Raw genomic sequence first — 27,040 nt, 5'->3', positions numbered from 1 at the left:
TGGGCGTAACTTTTTGGGATTCTGCCTACTGTTTGAAACAAATTACACAAAACATTAAGTAGTAAGATTTACCTACTTAAAGGAGATGGTCCAGAATTGTATGGAGCCCAGGATCAGCATTGTACCCTAGCGGAAATAAAAGAAGATATTTTTTAAACTAATTTTGATTAAACAAATCTACGAATTTACTTTCTTTCGAAATAATATTCATTATCTCCCAAGAAATGCAACAAGGGTAATAATGGCGGATAGATGACGTTTTCAATGCAGTAATCGATTTGACGTTTGCTGTCAATTGTCATGTCATAGTTGCTTCAGGGGCGCCATCTTGATATAACTCAAAAACTTGGGCACTTTAATATTTTTTTATAAAATCCTTGTAATTTTAAAATTTTAATGATACGGAGTAAAAGAGTGGATTTGAAATAGACCATCACCTTTGGTTTTAAAATAAAATAATAAAGGTTTAGAGTAGAAAAAATAAATTACCTCCTCCAGCTCTAAGAGTAGGGCCCACGAAATGACGATCAACGGAGTAAGTTTTCATTGTATTGCCTGGTACAAGAGCAGCAGATATAGGAAATGCACTGAAACCGTCTGAGGCGTACTCGTTTGAGGTATGCAAAGTAGCTTCTGGCACGACAGGTGCCATGATAGGCGGAGAGCGAGGCGCGTATTCGTATCGAGCTAGATTAAAAAAAAGGTTTTAAATTACGTTAGGTTTGAAGTTAGTCTCCCCGTAGCAAGAGATGTCTATGAATTTCCCAACGTAACAATCAGAGATAATAATAGATGGCACTCTAGACATCTGTCGAGCGTGTCATCACCCTGGGGAGTCCCTCAGGCATATTGTGTCCGGGTGTTCTCACCTTGCTAACGGCGAATACTTGCACAGACATAATTAAGTAGCCAAGATAATCCACCAACAGCTTGCTCTTCAATATGGCCTTATCGATTTTGAGATGCCTTACTATAGGTACGACCCAGCGTCAGTTCTTGAAAATAGCAGTGCATTGCTCTACTGGGACCGAACGATTATCACTGACAGGTATATTGTAGCCAATAGACCTGATATAGTGCTAGTCGATCGGTCTGTGCGTCGTGCAATAATTGTTGATATTACAGTTCCACATGACGATAATCTGGTTGAAGCCGAAAAGAAAAAAGTATCAAAATACTTGGACCTTGCTCACGAGATTACCGCCATGTGGAATGTTGAATCAACTATTATTGTTCCGATAGTTGTTTCAGTCAATGGTCTTATAGCGAAAAGCTTCGACCAACACCTTAAGAAGCTTTCGCTTAACTGTTGGATCAAGAGTCGGATGCAGAAGGCAGTGATTCTTGAGACGGCGCGTATTGTGAGGAGGCTCCTCACTCTGGAACCCTGACCACCGGTTGCTTGGGCACTCAAATGTCCCGCAGCAGGTGGGTTAAATTTTTTTTTATATATGTTTTTAATAGTGTTTTGTATATTTTATGTATAACATTGTTAAAAATTTAAAAAAAAGGTATTATATATTATTATATAAGATAAATCAATAACTTTAGCTTTTAATATGCCCTCATTTGCACGAAAGCTTTTTGGCGTGACAACGTCTTATATTTCGATGGAGCCGACTGCATACTCGATAAAAGATGACGTCATGCAGCGTTTCCTCGCTCTAGGGTTGCCAAGTTTTTTTATAAGAAATAAAGTATATTCTGGTCTATGAAAATTATTAAACAGTATTTTAGTAAAACGAACATTTTTTTTGAATGCAACCATTTCATCAGTATTTTCTCATGACGTTGTCACGTTCAACTATCGTCAGTAAATTAATAAATTTACAGACAACCGATTTTTTTTTAACGAACGTTAAAAAAGCGTTAAAATATCGTACGAAGTTAAATGAAGATCAATTTCCAACGCCTTAATTGAAAATGCAACACTGGTCAGAAAAAAAGCGTCGCGTTTTAAAAACACTGTCGTGTGAACATCTTTTTTAACGTCCGTTAAAAAATCTCTCGTGCGAATGAAGGCCAAGGGTCCTGTTTCATCACCTTCTGATAGCTTCTACGAGCTTTTTTTTTATTGGCATGTTTTGTTTTTTAACCTAACATTATACTAGTTGACACATTTTTTTTAAATGGTCTTAAAAAAATATTATCATTCTACTAGATAGAAAAAAATATTGACGATAAGTACACCAAGTAACATTGCAACGTAACGAAATGGACGACAGCGTTTTTGACATTAGGATAATTTGAAAAAATACCTGATTTTTAAATATTTTTTTTACAAGAAATACTTAACTTTTATTAATTCATATCGATATATTTTGGGCTCTTATTCCATATATAACCTGCATGAACTTAATACTGTTTATATTAAATTGAGTCAACTACCCTATTTTAAGACTGTCTGACACTCATCAAAAGGTGATGAAATTGGGCTTAAGTTGTCTGCTGGTAAATGACAATCACTAACCATCAGACGACGTCGCAGTTAAGCAATTTGTCAACGAAAATAATACTCACAGCGCATTTCGTTAGCTCCTTTTTCATCTGGCTTAACCACTACTAACGATGTCAGGGGTGTCACAAACGCGTACTGAAAAAAAATCCTTTTTATATCACTAGTTCGGAAAAGTGGGTTTAGCGACAGGAAATTTATGGATTCCATAGAATGGACTATGTTTCAAATATTTTTGATAAAAATTTAGAAAGAAAAACACTGAAATACATAAGTACTGAGTACATGAAGAGACGTGATAGCCCAGTGAATATGATCTCTGCCTTCGAATCGGAGGGCGTAAGTTCGAATCCCAGCCGGGGGATGCACCTCTAATTTTTCAGTTATGTACATTTTAAGAAATTAAATATCACGTGTTTCAAACGGTGAAGGAAAAACATCGTGAGGAAACCTGCATACTTGAGAATTTTCTTAATTCACAGCGTGTGTGAAGTCTGCCAATCCGCGTTGGGCCAGCGTGGTGGACTAAGGCCTAACCCCTCTCACTCTGAGAGGAGACTCGTGCTTAACAGTGAGCCGAATATGGGTTGATAATGATGAGTACATAAAGGGGAATTTCCCGTATAAAAATATATGAAGATGATAGACCAGATTATTATTTTGACATCATAGTCTAAATAATAATCTGGTTAAATAATTTATTTGTATGTTTCTAAAAGAAAATATTTTTTTATCACTCATATTGCTGAAAAAGTTCGCCGGTATAGGCACCAAAACGGCAAAGTAAATATTGAGGCTGAATAAAAAAAGTATTATTTTTTTATGTTACCAACAATCTTAACAATCAGGCAAACAAACAAATAAACCAACCCTAGTCCTCAAAAAATGTCGTAAAACTCAGGTCGTATAGTCAACAGTCTTTGCCTGTTGCGGACAAAGACGAATATCTTAGCATTCCATGGATTCTGGATTCGCGGATGCCGGGTCCATCGCGTGGTAGAGAGAAAAACTCAGAGCAGAGTCCTGGACTTGTGACCAATGGGCGTAGGGTTAAGGAATTCCTTGACAAACGATTAACACTCCCTTCGCTCGTGTTGTACTCCCTGCCTAGCCAAATTTGGCAAGACCCTACTAGAGCAGCTATGGATAAAGACGAATTAAAATGTCGTTATACGTTGTAGCAAAGGACATGTCCCAATTTTGTATGGAGGCTGGGCCTTTATTCCGAGTTTCTATCTATCTAAGCAGTATCAGTATCTAAGCAGAACAAATTATTTTTATCTTAAAAGAACATAAAATATAGGGCTTAAAACCTAAAATAAAAAAAATTGGAACACGCCTTTTCTTAAATGAAATACATAAAAAGTATTTTTTATTAGCTGAAAACATTAATTAAGAATTTTTATCATGGCAACAAGAAGCGTTTTCAAGCAATTTAAGGATTTTTTTTGTATAATGCTTCGCTCTTTACGATTTAACTTGTGTCTTATTGACATTTGACAAAATTACGTCACATTGACAGCTTACACCGGATATGAACTAAATTCCAGGTGTTTTATTGGCTGTTTTGAACACTTTCACTGTATTGTCTGTATTTAATTTGTAGACAAGGGAGCTCAACAAAAAAAATATTTATCTAATTAATGCGTGTTCCAAAAGTTCTGAAAATTATTTTCTCAACAGCAATTTGTATCTTCTATCTGTAAAAAATACTGTGGACCTGCTTATAAATTATAAATAATAAAGGGCTATTTTGGGGCATATCCTTTGATAAAGTAATGATTTCATTATTAAAGTAGAAATAACAAGTCTTTTTGAGATGTAAGTTTTTTTTTTTAATAAAAATAAAAAATAGATGTAAGTAAATTTCAGGGTGCTTAGCGTAGGTGGGTGGTCTGGGATACGTAGAAGGGCATTTGCTTTTATAGTAAGGTTGTACCTGGAGAGCTATATTCAAAGCCTTCTGTCCAGGGCTGTTCTCGTCGTTGCTGTAGCTATGGTCAGCCTCGTGCTGATCCAGCAGCTGTCTGATAGTGAGGTACGCCCACAGGCGCTCCAGCGGCAGGTGCTCGTCTGTTGTGTTGTTTACAGCCACTCTCGGGTTGGATTTGTAAGTTTTCTGTAAATTATACATTTTTTTTTTTATTCTTTACAAGTTAGCCCTTGACTACAATCTCACCTGATGGTAAGTGATGATGCAGTCTAAGATGGAAGCGGGCTAACTTGATAGGAGGAGGATGAAAATCCACACCCCTTTCGGTTTCTACACGGCATCGTACCGGAACGCTAAATCGCTTGGCGGTACGTCTTTGCCGGTAGGGTGGTAACTAGCCACGGCCGAAGCCTCCCACCAGCCAGACCTGGACAAATTAAGAAAATCTCAATCTGCCCAGCCGGGGATCGAACCCAGGACCTCCGTCTTGTATATCCACCGCGCATACCACTGCGCCACGGAGGCCGTCAAAATCACAAACAATTAAATGTAGAGTAACTAACTATGGGCCTCATAAGAAGGTTCAGAGTCACACAGCGGGCGATGGAACGAGCTATGTTAGGAGTATCTTTGCGTGATCGAATCAGAAATGAGGAGATCCGCAGAAGAACCAAAGTCACCGACATAGCTCAACGAATTGCGAAGCTGAAGTGGCAATGGGCGGGGCACATAGTTCGAAGAGCCTATGGACGTTGGGGTCCCAAAGTGCTGGACTGACGACATAAAGCGAGTCGCAGGGATTCGCTGGATGCAGGTGGCTCAGTATCGTGATGTTTGGAAGTCCTTACGAAAGGCCTATGTCCTGCAGTGGACGTCCATCGGCTGATATGATGATGATGATGATGATGAACTAGTCACTAGAAAGTGTAACCCCAAATTAAGAGGCTATAACAACACTCAGATGCCAAAGAGCTTCCTTAAAGCCCTTCAAACACTTCTTCAGAGACAGAGTAGTTAAATTGTGGAATAAATTGCCTGAGGATGTGATAAGCGCAAAATCACTAAATGCGTTTAAGATTTAACTTGTTAAGGGTTAACTCGTTAGGATGAGGATGAAAATCCAGACCCATTTCAGTCTCTACACGACATCGTACCGGAACACTAAGTCGCTTGGAAGTACGTCTCTGCCGGTAGTTGGACTAGCTAGCCACGGCCTGGAAGGCTTTGGCTGTGGCCCGCCAGACCAATTAAAAAAATCTCAGCCGGGGATCGAACTCAAGACCTTGGAACGTCCGTGACATCACGGAAAAGCTTAGTCACACAAAACTAAACTAAAATAAACATATATGTTACATAATATAACTAAAATAAACACCTATATATGTTACATAATAGATGCATCATCATCATAGCCTCAATAGCTCAACGGTAAGAGCGGTCGGACTAACTAAGGGCTAGTGATTCGATCACCACCCCGTTGGTCTATTGTCGTGCCCACTCCTAATACAGTCTTTCCCGACTAGTTGGAGGGGAATGGGAATATTGGTCATATTTAAAAGACATGGCAAATATTCTTTATTAAAAAAAAATAGATGACGATAGATGATAAAAGGATAGTTTAATACCCTGCCAGAGCCATCGCCGCTGCTACGCACGCCGCGAACTGTCGGCGTGATCTCGTTGACGTCTTCGGCGATCTGGCCGACGACCGCCACCTCGGAGCCTGCGTTGATGCTGCGGAACTGAGTGCGACTCACGGAGCCTTCTTTTATCTGAAAATATACCAGCGGCGAAGAATTCTGAGAGCCGTGATAGTCCAGGATATGACCTCTGTCTCCGATTCCGGAGGGTGTGAGTCCGATCCGTAGCATGTGTCTCCAACTTCTAAGTTGTGTGCATTTTAAGAAATTATATATCATGTGTCTCAAATGGTGAAGGAAAACATCGTGAGGGAACCTGCACACCAGAGAAATTTCTTAATTCTCTGCGTGTGTGAAGTCTGCCAATTCGCATTCGGCCAGCGTGGTGGACTATTGGCCTAACCCCTCTCATTCTGAGAGGAGACTCGAGCTCAGCAGTGAGCCGAATATGGGTTGATAACGACGAAGAGTTCTAGGAAGCCGATTCCTGCCGGGTTACCTTTAAAATTCCATGCATATTCATTGTTGTACTATGTCTAGATGTATGAGAAACCGGACGGTTTACCTTCATCTAAATTATTTCCGTCACCACTGATAAATACCCCATTTATCTGCCCTCAATAGATGAAAAGAGACAGTATTCCTGCCCTATTTCAAGATGGGATACGTAAATCTCAAAATCAATATCTCCTCTCCTGAAAGCCTGACTTTATAGAGAGGTCTTGAAATTAACTGATATTAAAGGCTTAATATTTATGTCTCAGATTTAAGGGCCTAAAGTCTGTAAAAAGTATTCTTGGAATCATCGTTCCTCCATTAGATATGCTATGATCAACTGATGAATCTTTTGTGCTTTTATAAACAGCGTTTAAACTGAATTATGGAAGTATTATAAGGTATATTTTAATTTGTCCCGTCAATAATTACCAGTAAAAAAATATCTACGTAAAATTTTTGCCACCGAAACACAACACATTAGCATATGGCGTCATTCATAGAGATAACAGCGTGATTGGCGTTTGCAGTGATGTGATATATCACGTCACCGCAAGCGCCGATCACAAACCGATACTTTGTAGCGAATGACGTCACAGTTTATGATCGGCGTTTGGGGTGACGTGATAAAAATACAATTTTGTTTTATAAAAATACTAGCCGACGCCAACGACTTCGTCCGCTTGAAACTGTATGTAAACTTTCAACTTCCCCTATCCTACCCCCACCCTACTCCTACCTACCCCTACCCTACTTTTCTGGTTGATTTTTTACACCTTGTGTCCGAAAAAACCAAATATCTTACGGAACCCTATTTTTTCCAAAAAAAAATTTAGCCTATGTTACTTGTGGATAATGTAGCTTTCAAATAGGGAAAGAATTTTTATAATCGGTCCAGTAGTTTTTGTTTCATTACAATTTAACAAACAAGCATACAAACATACAAACAAAGTTTTCCTCTTTATAATATTAGTATAGAAGTATAGATTACAATTATGAGATTTTTTTCACAAATAAAAATGTGATTAGAGTTTCTAGGCATCTAAACTGCCTTAAGCAATGAATCTTCTTAGTTTTGTACTGCAGGCGAGTAGCCTATTACCTGTCTGCGAGGATATTGGAACTGCACATGAGAGAGGAGCGGCGAAGAAACCTGTCGGTAGAAGTCGTACAGTTGTAGTGCCGCGTCAGCTGCCACGTAGATCTGTCGCATGAAGCCTTCATTGCGAAGCGATAGCTCACGCAAGAAGACGCGGTTCGCTTCTTCACCTGTATAACGTACAGTTTATATTGTAATACTAGCGGACGCCCGCGATTTCGCGTGGACTTTAGTAGTTAATCCCTCGGGAACCATAGATTTTTCCGGGATAAAAAGTAGCCTATGTGTTAATCCAGACTATAATCCATCTCTACTTCAAATTTCAGGTGATTCAGTTCAGTAGCCGAGCCATGGATGAGTACCAACCATTCATACCATCAACATCAACAGGTTTTCGCAAATCTCGGGAATCCATGTATTTTTTCGGGATAAAAAGTAGACTATTTGTTAATCCAGAGTAAAATCTATGTCCATTCCAAATTTCAGCCAAATCGCTACAATAGTAGCGGCGTTAAAGAGTAACAAACATCCAAACAAACAAACATCAATACAAACTTTCGCGTTTATAATATTACTAGGACAAGTCCAACCAATGTATCAAAAGTTGTTAAGGATTCCGTATGAAAACTGGGGTGGACTTAGGACTAATAAGCTATTGATTTCACAACCGCGCAGACCTTCCCCCCGTCGCCCGCATATCATAGGAGTGTCATCAACGAAATTGCCAAGCTATAATTTAGGTCCTAAATTGAGAATCTTAAACCTAGTGCAGCTGGCTAAAATTATAAAAAGTTAAGTACCTAGTCTAAACCTAGTTTGCCAAATAAACAAAGGAATTAATTCATACAGTCCACATATACATATACTTCCGGCTGATGGGCAATGAATTGATGTACGTGTTAGACACTTACATTGCTGCAAGCTGATCAATGGTTACTTACCATCAAGAGTGGATATCGTCTAGGCAAACGCACTCCAACTTAGACCTTATTAATCCACTAGGCGTAATTGTTATCAAGCGAAAAAAGATTTTGTACGTTTGATTTTTGTTTCAGTCAACTATTACTTCAACACCCCCAATACTCTACTAGAAAAGTTGATCGAAGTTGATGAACTACGATAGTGTAGGCACAAAGTTCCCTTCGCTTCTTGTAACCTCGCCTTGCCCCGCTCAACTTCAGATCGTTGTCGGTTTTGCAGTCCTGAAATGAACTTCGCGAGTAGTGTATTGGGGGTGTTGAACTATTTCTTACCAAATGCGAGTGTGTATAAGGAAGCCCGTTTATCTCCAGAATTTTTCCTAGTAATTGAAGTAACAATTCGGGCGGCACTAGTTTCGCCTTCGTTGGCATCGCCGTCTGTCAGAAATATGACCATACGCTCCAAATCTTCTGTAAAAAGTATGTAAAATCTTATTATAATCTAATATTATAAAGGGGAACCTCTCCTCCAACTTTTCAGTTGTGTGCATTTTAAGAAATTAAATGTCACGTGTCTCAAACGGTGAAGGAAAACATCGCGAGGAAACCTGCACACCAGAGTATTTTCTTAATTCTCTGCGTGTGTGAAGTCTCTGTAGACTATTGGCCTAACCCCTCTCATTCTTAGAGGAGACTCGAGCTCAGCAGTGAGCCGAATATGGGTTGATGATGATGATAAAGGGGAAAGATTTGTTCGTTTTTTTTGCATAATAGAATAGGCTCTGAAACTATTGAACCAATTTGAAAAAGAATAACACTGTCGGAAAACTATTCCCGTGTGTTATTCACAGAACACGCAGATGAAACCGCGCGGCATCTGATAGTATAAGCGGCTAAAAACTCTGTTTTTCGCCGATAGCTTTATTGTGATTGATTGCTTGAGCAACTTGATTTAGTTCAGTAATATTTTTATAGACGGACTAGCGGACCCGGTCAAAGCGAAGCTGTGCACTTCTTCCTTATCCCTAATCTACATTACACTACCCCTAACCTACCGCTACCCAACCCCTGCCTTACCCCTGCCCACGTTTGTATGGAAAATAGAAAAGGGTTGTTTTTATGGTTTTTCCCGGAAATTATTCTAATTTTTCTCACTCAAAATCCGTTCAGCCGTTCTCAAATTTAAGCAAGACTAACGAACAGCAACTCATTTTTGTACATATTAAATATAGATTAGATACATACTTATACATAAATCTCGATAAAATTTAGCACAGACCTAAATTATGGTCTTAAATATCTAATCCCTATATTCCCGGGAATCCCAAGAATCCCGGTAACAGGATCAATGCAGACGAAGCGAAGCAAGGGGCAAAGCTAGCGAGTTATATAACTACATGGTAAATGTAGAGACACTAAAAATCAGGTATCAAGTAAATTTCAAAAAAAAAGAAGTGTGGGTTTCCAGGAAGTCCATGTAAGAGTTCAGCAGAGGACGTCCATCGGCTGATAACTCAGACCAATTATTGTATAGGACCTGCCTCGCTAGACGTTACTTTTCTGTCAAAGTATATGATCAACGATCTAATGCGATTATAAAAAATGTCTCTATAGAATCGATGTTAAATAGTTCTAATCGTGTTCGTCGGTTAAAGAGCTCCGTAAAAATACCTTTTCGTGTAATTGAATGGTGTAAAAAATGGGCACAAACTTCTAGTTTAGTATAAGATATACACCAAATCTAAGCTCGTTTTCCTCGGAAAATGACAGACAATTTTTATCGTGACTATGAGTGCGATACAGGTCCTTCTATAATTGGTCTGAGGCTGATAATTGTGAGAATAATGATGATGATAATAACGTTTTATGGATTGTACAGCATACCTAATATTACTCATATTTGTTGTTTTAGTATACGTTTTGAGAATTGTGAAAATAAATAGTAAATCGATTTTGTTAGCTATACATACCAATACCATTGAAACTTACTTTCTATATTTGCTACCTCATCAACATTAGTATCTCTATCGCTGGGACCAGCATTATTTCCATTTGTATCTGTTTCGCTGGGACCAGCATTTCCATTTGTGTCTGTATCGCTAGGACCAGTGTCTCCATTTGGTAATTCTTTTCTATCTTCCTGAGCTATTTCCTGTCTTACAAGGTTGAATGCCATTTCTAGCGCGCTGTGGATATCGGTAACTGTTTGAGAGTAAAAAAAAACATTTTTTTTAGTAAAAGAAGTCTTTTTGACTTGTGGGTATGATATTTTTGAACGTTTAAAACAAAACAGTTTTACAGGTAGTTAAAAAAATTATGAGTCTAATGAATATTAAATGTGTGGGACATACACACACATACAATGATATTGTCAGTATATTATTAAAAATTATTTTGATTTTTTGATTTTAGGTGTAGTAAGTATAATTATATATATATGGTACGTAGTTAAGATTTACTTGCATTATAATATTGCTGATGCTAGTCTAATATTACGTAGATACTTAGACCGTATAGCCGTGCCGTATATAACCTCTGCCTCAGATTCCGGAGGGTGTGGGTTCGAATCCAGGTTTGGGCATGAACCTCCAACTTTTCAGTTGTGTACATTTTAAGAAATTAAATATCACGTGTCTCAAACGGTGAAGGAAAAACCTGCATACCAGAGAATTTTCTGAATTCTCTGCGAGTGTGAAGTCTGCCAATCCGCATTGGGCCAGCGTCGTGAACTATTGGCTTAACTCCTCTCATTCTGGACTCTGGAGGAGACTCGAGATCAGCGGTGAGCCGAATATGGGTTGATAATGATGATGATGACTTAGACTTTGCAGTTAACCGCAGCCTCCGACCGTTATGCGTAAACAATGCTCATCTGCCTGTTTAACTGGATGTCTCGTTGAAAACTTAACTATAATTATTATCTATTCGGTTACCTCCAGAAACATCAAGTTCGGATACTATAACTTTTGCCTTATCAATGTTTTCCGGCGTTGCGCGAGCTGGTGGCACCAGCGCCGAATTGCTGTACCAAGCCGACTGAGCGTCATCCGCCTCCTTTAGTTCGTGAACCTATTAAATAACGGAATTCAATTTTCAAAATTAACTAGGATCGCAGCATCGATATAAATCGTTAGATGGGCTCCTCCATACTAAAGAACGCATAATTTTATGTCATTACCCAGAGACGTGCACGCACATCTTATCTTAGTATGTAACAAGCGCATGCTGTGAGTGGACGTGGACTTCCTGTTACTGTTTTTTCTTATTTTAATCCCTTAATTATGCCTCCGTGTTCATTTTGGAATTGTAAAAACACAAGCCACAACATGAATAAAGAGAAATGTGTCACGAATGATGACGTACTCAATGTGCGAAACCAATGACAATTCCGCGACGCTTTGAGGCCCATCTAATGGTCTACGATCGATAGATTACAGCATTTGACTGCTATCTCATCTGATGCTAAATAATGTTGCAATCTAAGATTGAACCGGATTTACTTGGAAGAAGTCCAAGTTTGGTCTACTCATACATCTAACGGTTTTTAAGCAGCATTCTGGAATGCTATATTAATCGCAGTATATTATTGCCGCGAGGTTGGTTATTACAGCTGAAACCTTGACTAGACCTGAGTCAATTTAGAAAATAAAAATACATAACCTTTAACCAAGTTGTGAATCGCAGGGCGTTTTTGTTGAAAAGGTCATCATTATCAACAATGTCAGTTCTATTTTCACATCACGACTGGACTGTTTCAATCCTCGACGTAATCTACTGACTATTCCTAATTTGATTTTCATTTCTTTTCATAAATAAAATTGCAGTAAGAATAAAGCCTTGATATTAGTAACTAATAATCTCTATTCATAAGAATAAGGTAATGACGATAATTTGGTTAAAGCTGAAAGGAAAAAGTATCAAAATACTTGGACCTTGTCCAGCAGATTACCGCCATGTGGAATATTGAGTCAAGTATTATTGTTCCGATAGTCGTTTCAGTCAATGGTGTTATAGCAAAGAGCTTCGGAACGTTGACCACCGGTTGCTTGGGCACTCAAATGTCCCGCAGTGGTGGGGTTGAATTATTTTTTATAAATTTTTAATAGTGTTTTTTTTATTTTGTATTTAATCAACATTGTTAAAAATTAAACAAAAAGGATAAATAAATAAGAGATTTAAACAAGGTATTGCTTGTATTGTTATAAAATATACTCAGAGTCACCCATATAATATGACGGGAGTATATTAAAGTGGGCGGATAATTGTGCCCCAGAGCATAGTGAAATACGAGTATACCTAAAGAAGTTCTTACCGTAACGACGGAGTTGAATTCGACAATATTGAAATAGTCGTTTGGATTGAGATCGGAGAGGATGGCCGCCATTGCGCTTCGCAGCTGATCGATTTTCCTGCCCATCATGGAGCCAGAAGTATCCAGCACGAAAACCACGTACTTGTTTAAAGGCGGCAGCGACGTGGGAGCCAAGAAGTGCACAAAATAACCATCATTTACCTGTAATGTAATTTCCCAAACTGTGAATCATCAAACAAGAAAGTCCATCAGCAAGTAAGTCACCAACGACTACATTGTTCTGCATTGGAAGTGGCCAACTCTCCATACATTGTTTGCCCCGCAAAAAAACTTTTACCTTATGGTTTATTTTTTGTCTAGAGGGCCTGGTGGCAGATTGATACTGTTACTATCGCGTTAACTTAAACGCAAATTTCTAAGGAATTGAAACAGCGCCATCTAGTGGCACTACTGCACAACTGCTTCAGTTCCATATAAAATCACGTTTACGTTAACGCGATAGTAACAGTATGAAAATATTGAAAACTCCCACTAGGCACATAGATTTATAAGGAATTGTATTTTTGCCCTAGATTGGGGGCTATAACGTATTGAGTATCATACTATCATACCATGTCACTTAGCACTTACTTAGAAAGTAACAAACTAAAACAAATAATTTTCAAATCCTGCTTTATCCTACATTTATTTTTATTAACCAACTTCCAAAAAGGAGGAGGTTCTACGTTCGGCTGTATGTATGTTTTTTTTTATGTATGTCCAGCGATAATTCCGTCATTTATGGACCGATTTTGAAAATTATTTTCTTGTTTTGAAGGGAAGGAAGGCGGTGCCAAGCCAGTGTCGTGTTTTAATTAAAGCTGTTTCTGAAAGAACCACAGAAATTTTGTAGTTTAAAGGTGTTTAATTAAAATATCACTTGCTTGGCACCGCCATCAAACTGATCAGAAGGCACATAGGTAAGAAGTTATTTTTTGCTTTTTAGTTAAAGTTAATTTTTGAGTTGGAAGTCGGTTAAATTTTTTTTATTGAATTTTTTTTCTTTCCATATATACATTGTAATCTAATTTTATTTCATTAATATAATTAGATAGTTTTCGTTTCACCTGGGGCAATTATGGGCCATTTTCTTTGAAATACCAATTTTATGTAACGGAGTGACTGAAATTAAAAGTCATCATTTTATTTTCTTCAAAGATTTAATTAAGTTTAAGATTTCAGCGGTTACGCACTGCATCCGATCCTTATCCGTGAAATACCTTTCAAGTAGTCATATAATTATTCGTATTATAGTATATTTAGTATACGTCATCCATAACAATACCCTGGATGTGCCTCGTATTCAAATCGGAGATTCCCACGCGGCTCAACAGTATAGACGAATGCCAAAGATGCCCTGAATAGCTAGGATCAGAGATCGGAATATTTAAAATTAAGTATTTAGTACGTACACTGAATCGTCCCTTACCGTAAAAGCGTTAAACAAAGTACCAGAGTAAAAGAAATTATAGAAAGTTGATTTTGCACTCACTACTATGGTTTTTTTTTATTTTTACTATTATCTTAAAGTAACAGAAACGGTTACGAGGATATAATATATATCTTCTCGATTGAAACTTTGATATCTATGGAATAGTAAAGCTGGATTCACATTTTTTTTGTTACTTAAAACTTTTACACGGACTGTTTTATTTATAAGCGCACACTCTTTTATATTGGTACTATTTTATAAATAAACTAGCAGACGCATCGACTTCGTCCTCGATAAATTTAGTTATTCACAAATCCCTCGGAAACTATGGATTTTTCCGGGATGAAAAGTAGCCTATATGTTAATCCAGAGTAAAATCTATTTCCATTCCAAATTTCAACCAAATCGATATAGTAGTTTCGGCGTTAAAGAGTAACTAACATCCAAACAAACATCCATACAAACTTTCACGTTTATAATAATAGTAGAATTATAAATTCCCTGATTCTGATCAGGTGCATTGAGCAGGCATCTCTTTCTCTCTACAGTCATTCCTTCATTACTGAAGATCGTGGTCCTGGTAAGATCCCAGCCTCCTGCGGGACCACGCCTTCCATCGGCTTCTGTTGGTGGTCATAGGTGCTAACGTGTTGAATTTCGTCCCTTTATCCTCCTTCAGCTGGTCAGCCCATAGTGTTGGTGAGCGGCCCCTCGGTCTTTTCCCGTCAGTGATGACTGTTATTATTAGATTCTCTAAGCTGCAGTCACCACGCCGTATAATGTGCCCGAAATACGATTGGTAACATAAGGAGGAAAGCCTGACCTTGATTCCGAGCTAAAAGTTAATAATAGACACGTTTGCGCGCTTCGCTGTTAAAGGTATTCTTAAGAGCGCGCAGCGCGTCGGTACATATGGATAAAATTCGAAGCGCAAACGAGACGCCGAATTATGACTTTCACGTGGGTGAAAAGCACGGAGCGATTGACGCGCGACGCAAATTTTATGACGTGAGCGCCAAAACCATTTTTACCTAATTGCAAGTAAATTACATTAATTAACATAACGAAAAACAAAATGGCCATGTTCAAGATATATACCTAATTTTCTATACAAAACAAAAATTTAAGAAAATAAGTTTGCTTTATCTGAGATTGAAAGCAAAATGTGAGCAAAACATGCAGTTTTCAAAAAAATAAACTATCGATAAAAGTTTTACAAATTGTGTATTTTGTATAGTCATAACGAAGCTAACATTTTGAAATATCATTTCCCAAATATCAGGCTCCTAACTTTTCCTGAATCTGAGATCCAGAACCATTTGTAACTACCAAATTACATATTGCACACTCTTAACATGCGCCTCCAGTACCACATCTCGAACGCGTCCATTCTATGCCTTTCTCTCGCTTTTATGGTCCAAGTTTCTACTCCATGCATACATACATAAAAAGCCATAAGTATAGGCAATATACTTACCAAAACTTCACCATTATTAGATCGCTCAACGTCATATTGTACTACGAACTGGCCGAGTGTTGAACCTTCACGATCGCTCTCGTCTTCATCGCTACTATAACCAATGAACTTTTCCATTGAGTTCTTGTCTTTGGATTTTCTCTGAAAGTTAAGTTTTAACGACTTTTTGTTATATATTTCTTTTTGATGTTCTTGTTGTATTTGTTGGTTTGGTAATAGCCATTACCACGTATTTTTTTAATAACTAGCTTAGCTTTATTACAATAAATATAATCATAGACATATAGATCACATGAATATTATATGAAATTAAAATACCACGTATTTCGATTTTATTAGAGACTAGCAGACGCCGCGCGGTTTCACCCGCATGGTTCTTGTTTCCGTAGGAGTACGGGGATAATATATAACCTATAGCCTTTCTCGATAAATGGGCTTTCTAACACTGAAAGAATTTTTCAAATCGGCCCGGTAGTTCTTGAGATTAGCGCGTTCAGTCAAACAAACAAACAAACTCTTTAGCTTTAAATATTAGTATAGATATAGATTAGCGACGCCCGCGACTTCGTCCGCCCTTACGTTGCAAATCTACATCGTCTACTAATTACAAACTATGCAAAATGTTATCTTTGTACGCCAAGCGTTATTCGATATTTCGTGATGAGTTCCGCTTTTATATAATGGTTTAGCTGTTGTTTTTCTTAATAAACGATTAGTAAACCTGTTAATTTAAATACTCAGAGGTACAATTTTTGACGGCCTCCGTGGCGCAGTGGTATGCGCGGTGGATTTACAAAACGGAGATCCTGGATTCGATCCCCGGCTGGGCAGATTGAGATTTTCTTAATTGGTCCAGGTCTGGCTGGTGGGAGGGTTCGGCCGTGGCTAGTTACCACCCTACCGACAAAGATGTACCGCCAAGCGATTTAGCGTTCCGGTACGATGCCGTGTAGAAACTGATAGGGGTGTGAATTTTTATCCTCCTCCGAACAAGTTAGCCCGCTTCCATCTTAGACTGCATCATCACTTAACATCAGGTGAGATTGTAGTCAAGGGATAACTTGTAAAGAATAAAAAAAAAATATCCGCCCATTTTAGTATACGGATAATTGTGTATATTTTCTGTTTTACAAACCTCATAAACTTCAGCAAGTCTGTCCTGTTCTATCAAATCAGGAGCAAAAGTAACTATTACCTCCCGTTTGCTGTTACCTCTACGAATCTCTGCTTTAGAGTTTTCTGTAATAGCAAAATTGTGTACTTTATACAGCGCATTCATAAATAAGGCTTTATATAAATTGCCGTTTCGTGACGCATCAGAATGAGTATCGGTTTCATATATCTTGTGCCAGTCATGGAAAATCTATTTAATTTTCATGTGCTACAGTTGAGACCCAAACATCGTCAGAAAGTATCAGAATGCGTTACTAAGCGCTAACAAGGCGGAATTAAATTTGTCTGACGTGTCGTGTCGTGTCGTGTCGTATCAGAACAAAATCGGTGTCATACATTTGTATGGCAATGTTTACACTTATGTGTTGTGACATATTGTCGTGATGGTTTCTGTATGCCTAGTAGGAGTTTTCAATGTTTTCATACTGTTTACATACGTTAACGAAAACGCGAATTTCTAAGGAATCGAAACAGCGCCATCTAGTGGCGCTACTGCACAACTGTTTCAATTCCATATAAATTTGCGTTTACGTCAACGCGATAGTAACAGTATCAAACTGCAACTCTGATGTGTCGCATCAGACCCGATCCCTTTCGTCAGAATACGATATATTAATGTAAACACTTACTATCACGTCATGACACGACACGTGGCGTCACGCCAGCCGAATATAATTCCGCCTAGTATGTACTAGCCGTCACGTGTCAACAAATAAGTATACCTAATTTCACCTTCACACAATAAAGCGAACCACAAATCAAAATCACTTAAAATTCATACTCACGCGTATCTTTTTCCGTCGCATCAACCTCGTTGCCAGATCTTATTTCAGGAACAAACAGTTTAGTGATCTTTTGTGATTCCTTGATACGCACAACGACCTCCATTTTTTGCACAGGACCTCCAGGATTCAGATTGATAGCATGGTTGTATAGACCATTACGCCGGACCAGAAATTCTTCGTATCTCAAGTCAAAGACAGCTGTGGAGTTGCCTTGCACATTCACTGATACAACGAAGTGATTCGAGTCTCGTGCTCTGTTGATTTTCCAAAAAAAAAACTTGTGATTTCGTCCGTTTCTTAACGAGGAGAATTACTTGGGCAGTGAAGGTTAGTCACGCAAGTCAACACGTGCGTGAAGGGCCCCCCTAAACATGCACCCAGTGTCACCAGTCCTGGATTAGCCTATAAGCTATTTAAGAAAATCCTTAGGACGTTCCGTCTAGAAGGAAACACGTCAAGTCTAGACACGACCGAGATGACGAGCACTCAAAAGTTAAAGCAATTTAAAGTTGATGATCATTCACGTTGATTGATCCTGCATAATAATATTATTAAAAAAAACTGTATATCATTAGTAGATCTTACGTATTTGGATACTTAAGGCTATATTTTTTTTAATTAACTGTTGCCTGAATGTCACAAGCCTCGGGCACTATTTGAAGTTATTCTCTGACACAGGAGGGTGTATGTTTTATTGGTAGTATTTATTAGTTATTAAGAGTCGTGATAGCCCAGTGGATAGGTCCTCTGCCTCCGATTCCTGAGGGTGTGGGTTCGAATCCGGTCCGGGGCATGACATGCACCTCCAACTTTTCAGTTGTGTGCGTTTTAAGAAATTAAATATCACATGTCTCAATCGGTGAAGGAAAACATCGTGAGGAAACCTGCATACCAGAGAATTATCTTAATTCTCTGCGTGTGTGAAGTCTGCCAATCCGCATTGGGCCAGCGTGGTGGACTATTGGCCTAACCCCTCTCATTCTGAGAGGAGACTCGAGCTCAGCAGTGAGCCGAATATGGGTTGATGACGACGATTAGTTATTATATGGGAATTGTGAGACTTGATAGGCTTTCATTGTATATTTTGGGTTTTGCTCTTCCGATACTTCGATGTCAGCCCGTCTGCGACATAGGAATACTTCAATCTTATTTTGTTTACTGCCGCCTGAGAATATTCTGTTATGCACGAGCTCCAATCTTTTTTCTTTCAAATCTATTTTTTTTTTCTACAGACTAATAGACTATTATTAGTAATCGTCTCAGACTAATTAGATAAAGACCTGCCTCGCAAGACATTATTTTTCTGTCAAAGTATATGATCAACGATCTTATGCGATTATAAACACTGTCTTTATAGAATCGATGTTTCATAGTTTACAATCGTGTCCGTCGGTTAAAAACCTTCGTAAAAATACCTTCTTGTGTAGTTAAATGGTGTAAAAAACGAACAAAAACTGCTAGTTTTGTATAAGATATGTGTGAAATCTAAGCTCGTTTTCCTTAGAAAATAGCAGAAAATTTTGTTCGTGAATTTGGGTGCGATACTAGTCCTTATGTATTTAGTCTGAGGTAATCGTATTCTACTTGGTTTTACTTACTCGGTTGCAACGTGAGCAGCGCTAAGCCCCTCCGCTACCGATCGATTGTAAATCTGTTGAGCTTCTAACTTTTCTCTAACGTACGCTTTGTAGGATTTCCCACCTAAAATCCTGAAAAAGAAATAATTGAAAAAAATATCTTTTTGTTACAAAATAATCGAAAATCGGCTTTAGGGGTACTACCATGACTATACTACTGAGTGCCTAGTGGGAGTTTTCAATGTTCATAGACTGTGACGATCGCGTAAACGTAAACGCGAATTTATATGGAATTGAAACAATTGTGCAGTAGTGCCACTAGATGGCGTTGTTTCAATTCCTTAGAAGTTCACGTTTACGTTTACGCGATCGTCACAGTATCAAACTGCCACTAGGCACACTGACATTGTCAGCCTATTTTAACGGCCTACTGTAAAACCAGGCCTCTTCTTGGAAGAGAGGGCAATGAAGCTTAGATTCACTGCGTTGTTCCAATGCGCGTTGGCGGGATAATGTTATTATTCTATGTAAATGACAATAACCGGGACCGACAGCTTAACGTGCTTTCCGAAGCACGGTGGATCACCAATCGAGAAGTTTTACTGAACATTTCATAGAATTGCTAAAGGATTTCTTTAGACACTCCTGGAATGAGAAGATCTATACACGAGTGCAACCGCGGGGTACAGCTAAAATATTGACATATACACTTGTTATTTATACACTCCCATTTGCATGAGAGTTTTTTTAACGTTAAAAGAGCGTTCAAATATAGTGTGAAGTTAAATGAAGGTCTATTTCCAGGGACTAAAATTGAAAATGCAACACTGCTCGAAAAAAACGTCGTGTTTTAAACACGTTGTCTTGTGAACATGTACTTGGGAATGCATTTGTTGTAAAATCTAATTTCTCGCAGACAAAATCGGCTTGTTGTCATTGATTAAATAGCTAGTTAGCATTTATAAATTGACTAGCAGACGCCGCGCGCTTTCACCCGCATGGATTCTGTTCCCGTAGGAATACGTGATTTATTACAGTGAAAGAATTTTTCAAATTGGTCCAATAGTTCCTGAGATTAGCGCATTCAAGCAAACAAACGAACACACTTTTAGCAGACTCAAAGGTGATTAAAAAATAAGAAAACTAATGTCGAACAAAGGTTGTCAGGACAACTTAATTAACAAATCAAACTGTAACCAAAATAAGACCCTAGAATGGCAGAGAATGACCTTGAGTGAAGTCACGTACTTGTGAACGATGTGTGTAGGGTTAAACGTACCTTTGACTGTTAACAAACACTCCCCTTTTCCACCCAAGTCACTCTCCCCGCCTATACCAAGTAACCCATAAAGAATTACACAACACGAGATCGAGCGACGTCATATCCGTCACAGATATTTCCTACACTATTTATTAAAAGCATGTAAATTTAAAAGCAGCCAACGCGGCGATAACAAAACTCTTCTTCTTTATAATAATAGTATAGATGATACAGATACCTACATGGTAAAGTTACTGATGAAGGCAGTGTCAGGCAGCAGCATGCGGAACGTAACCTCCTGAGGCTGTTTTTTAGGGTTCCGCACGTGAGTCACCACAGAAGTGCACGCATATCGGAGGGCTATTTCAGAGCGTACGCGCATCTCTGTTATTTTGATATCCGTGGGGACATCAAAAATCCCACTAATTAGGTTAGAGGCCTGAAAAATTTCAATACAAACACATAGATCATCAGAATCAAGCCCCCGTTGCTCGTAAATGAAATATAATGAACTATCTCATTTTTTTATTCATATCATATTTCGAGTTTTAACTTAACTTAACTTAATTATTATGGGGAAGACCCATAATAATTAAGTTAAGTTATACCTGTTCTTTTGTTCCTTGGGTGATATTTGACTGTTTACATGTTTTTTTTAGTGAATGTTGTGTTCACTTGCCATAGATGTACGTGTAAGTCAATGTGAGTTATTTATATATTATTTGTGAATGTATGTATGTATATGTATAATTATTGTAAGTGTACCACCACCACCACCATTATCAACCCATATACGGCTCACTGAGCTCGAGTCTCCTCTTAGAATGAGAGGGGTTAGGCCAATAGTCTACCACGCTTGGTTAATGCTGATTGGCAGGCTTCACACACGCAGAGAATTAAGAAAATTCTCTGGTATGCAGGTTTCCTCACGATGTTTTCCTTCACCGTTTGAGACACGTAATATTTCATTTCCTAAAATGCACACAACTGAAAAGTTGGAGGTGCAGCCCCGAACCGGATCCACTGGGCTATCACGAATCTCAGTAGGTAACCTATCAGTAGGTAACCTATCAGTAGGTAACTAATATTTTGAGACTAATATTTTTACTTACTTCTGAAGAGTCATCTCGAAATACTACAAGTTCATTCCGGGTGGGAAGCGCCGTAGAACTTGCTATAACACTTATGCACAATGCTATAACCAGTTGTCGGGACTTCATGATGAAAATCTAGAAAATAAACAATAAACAGTAGAACCCGCTTAACACGATCACGCTTAAAACGATTTCTCGCTTATTACATCATTTTAAGCCTCAGACCAATTATTCTATAGGTCCTGCCTCGCTAGACGTAACTTTTCTGTATATGATCAACGATCTAATGCGATCATAAAAACTGTCTCTATAGAATCAATGTTAAATAGTTGTAATCGAGTTCGTCGGTTAATTAAGTTCTCCGTAAATATACTTTTGTGTGTAATTGAATGGTGTACACTTCTAGTTTAGTATAAGATATATACCAAACCAAAGCTTGTTTTCCTCAGAAAATGACAGTCAATTTTGTTCGTGACTATGAGTGTGATACAGGTATTTCTATAATTGGTCTGAGTTTTACGCCAGTCCCTACAACAGGAGCCATGTTTTCATACATTTCCTAAAGCTTAATACGATTCGTCATCCCGTTTAACACGCCTACATGTCACATGCGTGTAATTCCAAATGCGACAAATAAATTACAACAGATAGATCAGGACATCATAAAGGTTGCAGGACAAGACTAATACATGATCTTTATGAACTGAAAGACCCTGACAGCAAACGACCCTGGACATTATGCGATTCTAAACTGAAAATTTTGAAGACGCACTGCAAAAGCAAAATTTAATTGAAAATTTCGTAATTGCTAATGCATCAAAATCTTTTTGTCATTCCAGAATAATATAAGTGATTACTTTAAGTAACATAATTAGATAGTGTTTACACCAAATACCCTATTTTTTATAAGTATATAATGTATACATTAGTCGTAATATCTCTATCCCCCACCCATATTCCGTTTATTCTGCTTTCCCGTTTAAGACGCGTTTTTAGTTCGGTCCCTTGCGAAATCGTATTAAACGGGTTCTACTGTTTTATAAGCTGAAATAAATCCAGTAAATCCTCTCATATTTAGAGAGATGCCAACAATTCGATTTATACCCCCATATTTGTAAACATCTATTAATTTATGATTCCAACCTCAATTTTCTACAAAGTAAAGTGGAGTGGAGCTAACCACTACTGTTTAAACCTCTTTACTTTGAAGAAACCCCTTTACCTTGAGCTTTCAATCCTACTCCATGTTTATAAATAAGGCTGGAGTTTACGACTTTGAGGTATATTATTTTGAGTTATAGTGGCTTAATAAACATAAAAAGCAGTGCCGTAGCGTGCCGTAAAGGGGCCCTGTATCAAAATTAGTTGGGGGGGGGGGGGGGGGGTTTGTTAAAGATTTATCACAAAGTTAAAATGCTTATTTATTTAATATATAATTAATTAGGTAAATCGTTATAAACAATTACGCATACTGATGGACATATTATCAAAGTCTGTAAGGTCAGTTCAAGTATGATAAACTTATGCGACTTCACACTATAACGGCGGGAATGCCATTAGGTTTTTGTCATGCAATTATCCGTTGTCATCATCAGACCTGTGATTACTGGATGGATGATTACGATTTCTTTCATCCCCAAACTTACCTATTCCAACATCTTCGCTGAAGAAGTTGGGCGTTAGAAACTTTATCACCAACGCCATATTAAATTATATCCACTGTATATTGTACCAACGGTTTATTGTACCAACGGTTTATTGTACCTACGGAATATTGTACCTACGGTCAGAGTAAATATACTAGAGTGTATTGTACCTACGTTCAGAGTAAATATACTACGGTGTATTCTACCTACGGTAAATTGTACCTACAGTCAGAGTAAATATACTACGGTGTATTGTTCCTACGGTATATTATACCTTAACGGTGTATTAGATTTACGATATATTGTACCTACGGTCAGAGTAAATATACTACGGTGTATTGTACCTACGGTATGTTGAAACTACGGACTGTTCTGTCCGAAGCATAAATGGCGCTGTTGCCCTACAAACATCGGTCAAATAGAACGTCCTGTCTAAGCTGAACTATGAGTTTCACGAGGTGTTTAGCCAGTTATTCCATTTTTAGTAAGAATAAAATCTTTTTAACTAAAAAATTTAACCGACTACAAAATCACAAAAATAAGGAAACAAAAAAGCGAAAAATAATATCGTAAAAAATCTTTTTTGTTTGAGTATATTCCAGATTGGAAGTAGATATACTCTTTCAAACAAAAAAAGATTTTTTGAAATTGGTTAAGAAATGACGAAATTATGCGGTTACAAACAAAAACGTTTTTTTTTTTAAATTATGCCACACACCACAATGCTTAAGCACTATTGCAGCGTCAGATGCCTCAACCACTTGAGCAAGGCAAGACGAAAACTTATGTGCTTCTGATACAACCAAGTTTGGCACAACCATGATAAAGGTACCAGCTCAACATTCTCCTAGCAATTGAATTCGATTCTGACAGAGCTTCTACAAATTTTCTACTTCTACTATAACATTGCGAACACTAAGAATAGCTTTCGCTTTGAGATCTACGTGGGGTTTTACTTGTCTAAAACAAATAACATCAGAAAGGCCAAAAGGATATGGATAAAAATATACATAGAGATAAATACAATCCGAAATTTAAAAAAAAAAGAAAAAAAAAACAAAAAAATAAAAAAGGAATATCTAATCTAATCTAATATTGTGTTCTTCTATTCTATATATAAATATAGAATAGAAGAACACAACTACTTAATAACTTAATAGTTTCATATACCTAAAAAACCCAATTCCAATGATACTCGTAGCAGTTAAGAAGACTTTAAACACAAACACAAACATTTATAATTGCTTTTAAAACACTTACTTACTGTCTTCCTTGCAACAATTTCTGTTTATTCTAACATAATTTATATGTAAACAATTAAAAAAATATATAAATATGAAACAGACGTCTATTCCCTGCGTATGTGGAACCGTGCCTAACGTGATCAATGTATGAGTGAAACATAAACAGTAAGTGATAAGCATTGTTTTGTAATATTAATAATAGTTCAAAAGTTTCTGAATTATTGAAACCAGTAATGGATTAAGAGCCTTGCATAGCCATACGTTTTGTTAGACCATACCTGTCCACAGATCAAACAACGCTTAAAGCTAACTCTTAAAGGAGATGGTCCATTTCAGGTACACTATTGTACATTATCATTAAAATTTAAAAAATACAAGAATTTTATCTAACTAAATAAAAAGAAATAAATAAAATTAAAACCCAAGTTTTCGAGATAAATCAAGATGGCGCCCTTAAAGCAACTATGACATGACAATTGACAGCAAACGTCAAATCGACTACTGCATTGAAAACGTCATCAATCCGTTATTATTGCCCGTAATAGTGTTGCATTTCTTGGGACATAATGAATATTATTTCTATAGAATTAAAGTAAATTTGTAGATTTATTATAATCAAAAATAGTTTAAAAAAATATTTTCTTTTATTTCCGCCAGGGTACAATGACTGATCCTGGGCTCCTGGACCATCTCCTTTGTGCCAAATAAGTACGGCAACATATCATGGAATTTGTAGTGTGGTGATTTTAGTATGAAGACGATTTCAAGGGTCCAGACCCGCAACCGTTTAAGCATAAAGCTTGTACCATCATCATCATCGTCATCGTCGTCGTCGTCGGTACTTACGCAAGGAGCACAGGCTCATGTAGATTCATTACTCGCACTACATACAAAAAATGTGCGTGTTTGCATTGAAATACTATTATATTGTGAGTGTAAGCCGCCAGTCGCACGAGCGTATTTTTAACGGGCGTTAAAAAAGCGTTAAAATATAGTGAAGTTAAATTAAGGTCTATATCCAACGCCCAAAATTGAAAATGCAACACAGCTCAACAAATAGCGTCGCGTTTTTAAAAAGATAACATTTATTGTATTTGAACGCTTTTTAAAACGCAGAATATAACTTATATAAGAATATACAAACGCAGGTTTCCTCACGATGTTTTCCTTTCACCGTTTGACACACGTGATATTTAATTTCTTAAAACGCACACAACTGAAAAGTTGGTGGTGCATGCCCCGGACCGGATTCGAACACATCACCCTCTGGAATCGGAGTCAGAGATCATATCCACTGGGCTATCACGGATTATCTCAATTATAGGTTGATATTGATGACCTTTGCATAAGATCTACATCTAGTTGTGAGGTAACTGGAATAACCAATTGAGTTTAAGTTCGGGAAAAACCTACAACGTTATTATTTACGTTTATTAATAACCTTATATAGTTTGATACGATTGACCCCGTTACATTCACCACATTGAACATGCAATATAATTATTATCTTTTAGTTCAGTACCACGAAGCTAAATGACTGAAGACTGGGGACATGTTTCTGGACTAAATTGCCGAGGAATTAATAGCAAAGGTTCCTGGTACAAAGAAATAGCTTTTCTTTCCTTTTCATTTCAACATAGACAATTTTTCCAATTAATTTAACCATAGAACATATTGCGGTTTATTCGACAACAACAACAACATACAAAATAAAGATAATATAACAAGCAGTAGAAGAATACTCACTAAAAAAGCTTAATCTTCCAAATCGTATCAGGTTGTAAAAAAAAGGAAATCAAATTAAATTAAAATATGTTTAAAAACTGTTTATTCAAATTAAATTTATTTAATATATTTATTCATACATCGATCATTTATTAAAGTATTATATAGGTATAACATCTTTTCTTGGACAACAAACACCAGCGTATCTGAAATAATTAAAAAAAAAATCAATGATAAAAAAATATTTTATAGATACTTTTTTAGTACTAGTGCTGCTTTCTTTCGCTTATACTAAGATGGTATTTTACTTTATACCATTGTCGCCTAAAATGAAAAAAAAAAAACAAAAAGAGGTCTATCTGTTTATTTGTTTGGTTTATCAGTTTTGATTGTTATAAAAATTTTAATAAAAAAAAAAACAACCGACTTCAAAACCACATAAATATTTCCACTAAATTAAAAAGCAAAAAATAACATTCAGATCAATTTGAAGGCGGTGCCAGGCCAGTGACGTTTTAATTAAACTCGTTTCTAAAAAAAACACGGGTAAGAACTGTCTGAAAATACTGAATCTTTATGATTAAAACGGCTTAAGTTAATGCATCACTGTCTTAGCACCGCCTTCAAATTGATCAGAAGATAGCACATACAATGTTATTTTTTGATTTTTAGTTTCCCTTCCCTTAACTGTTCCTCGTCTTCATCATCAGACACCTAATGACAGTCACAATCC

The 27,040-nt window shown here is 37.3% G+C and overlaps 1 protein-coding gene across 1 annotated transcript in view; it reads right to left on the bottom strand.

Moving 5' to 3' along the window:
- Nucleotides 1-24,726, bottom strand: part of LOC128199932 (inter-alpha-trypsin inhibitor heavy chain H4-like) — a 25,406-nt gene extending 680 nt beyond the window's left edge. Inside the window, exons 1-16 of the mRNA XM_052891584.1 lie at nt 24,599-24,726; nt 21,711-21,827; nt 20,841-21,037; nt 19,359-19,469; nt 17,761-18,014; nt 16,938-17,041; nt 15,803-15,943; nt 12,855-13,055; nt 11,476-11,611; nt 10,532-10,744; nt 8,876-9,013; nt 7,626-7,792; nt 6,014-6,160; nt 4,395-4,574; nt 2,521-2,593; nt 490-687 (exon numbers count right to left, since the gene is read on the bottom strand). Of these exons, the coding sequence (XP_052747544.1) occupies nt 490-687; nt 2,521-2,593; nt 4,395-4,574; nt 6,014-6,160; nt 7,626-7,792; nt 8,876-9,013; nt 10,532-10,744; nt 11,476-11,611; nt 12,855-13,055; nt 15,803-15,943; nt 16,938-17,041; nt 17,761-18,014; nt 19,359-19,469; nt 20,841-21,037; nt 21,711-21,818 (2,368 nt within the window). The 5' untranslated portion in view covers nt 21,819-21,827; nt 24,599-24,726. The remainder of the gene's footprint in view (nt 1-489; nt 688-2,520; nt 2,594-4,394; nt 4,575-6,013; nt 6,161-7,625; nt 7,793-8,875; nt 9,014-10,531; nt 10,745-11,475; nt 11,612-12,854; nt 13,056-15,802; nt 15,944-16,937; nt 17,042-17,760; nt 18,015-19,358; nt 19,470-20,840; nt 21,038-21,710; nt 21,828-24,598) is intronic.
- Nucleotides 24,727-27,040: the final 2,314 nt, after the last annotated feature.

Source organism: Bicyclus anynana, chromosome 4 (genome assembly GCF_947172395.1).
Source record: "Bicyclus anynana chromosome 4, ilBicAnyn1.1, whole genome shotgun sequence".
Taxonomy (NCBI): Eukaryota; Metazoa; Arthropoda; class Insecta; order Lepidoptera; family Nymphalidae; genus Bicyclus; species Bicyclus anynana.
The sequence above is the reverse complement of the archived record's forward strand: the minus strand, read 5'-3'. Positions and strand labels throughout refer to the sequence as shown.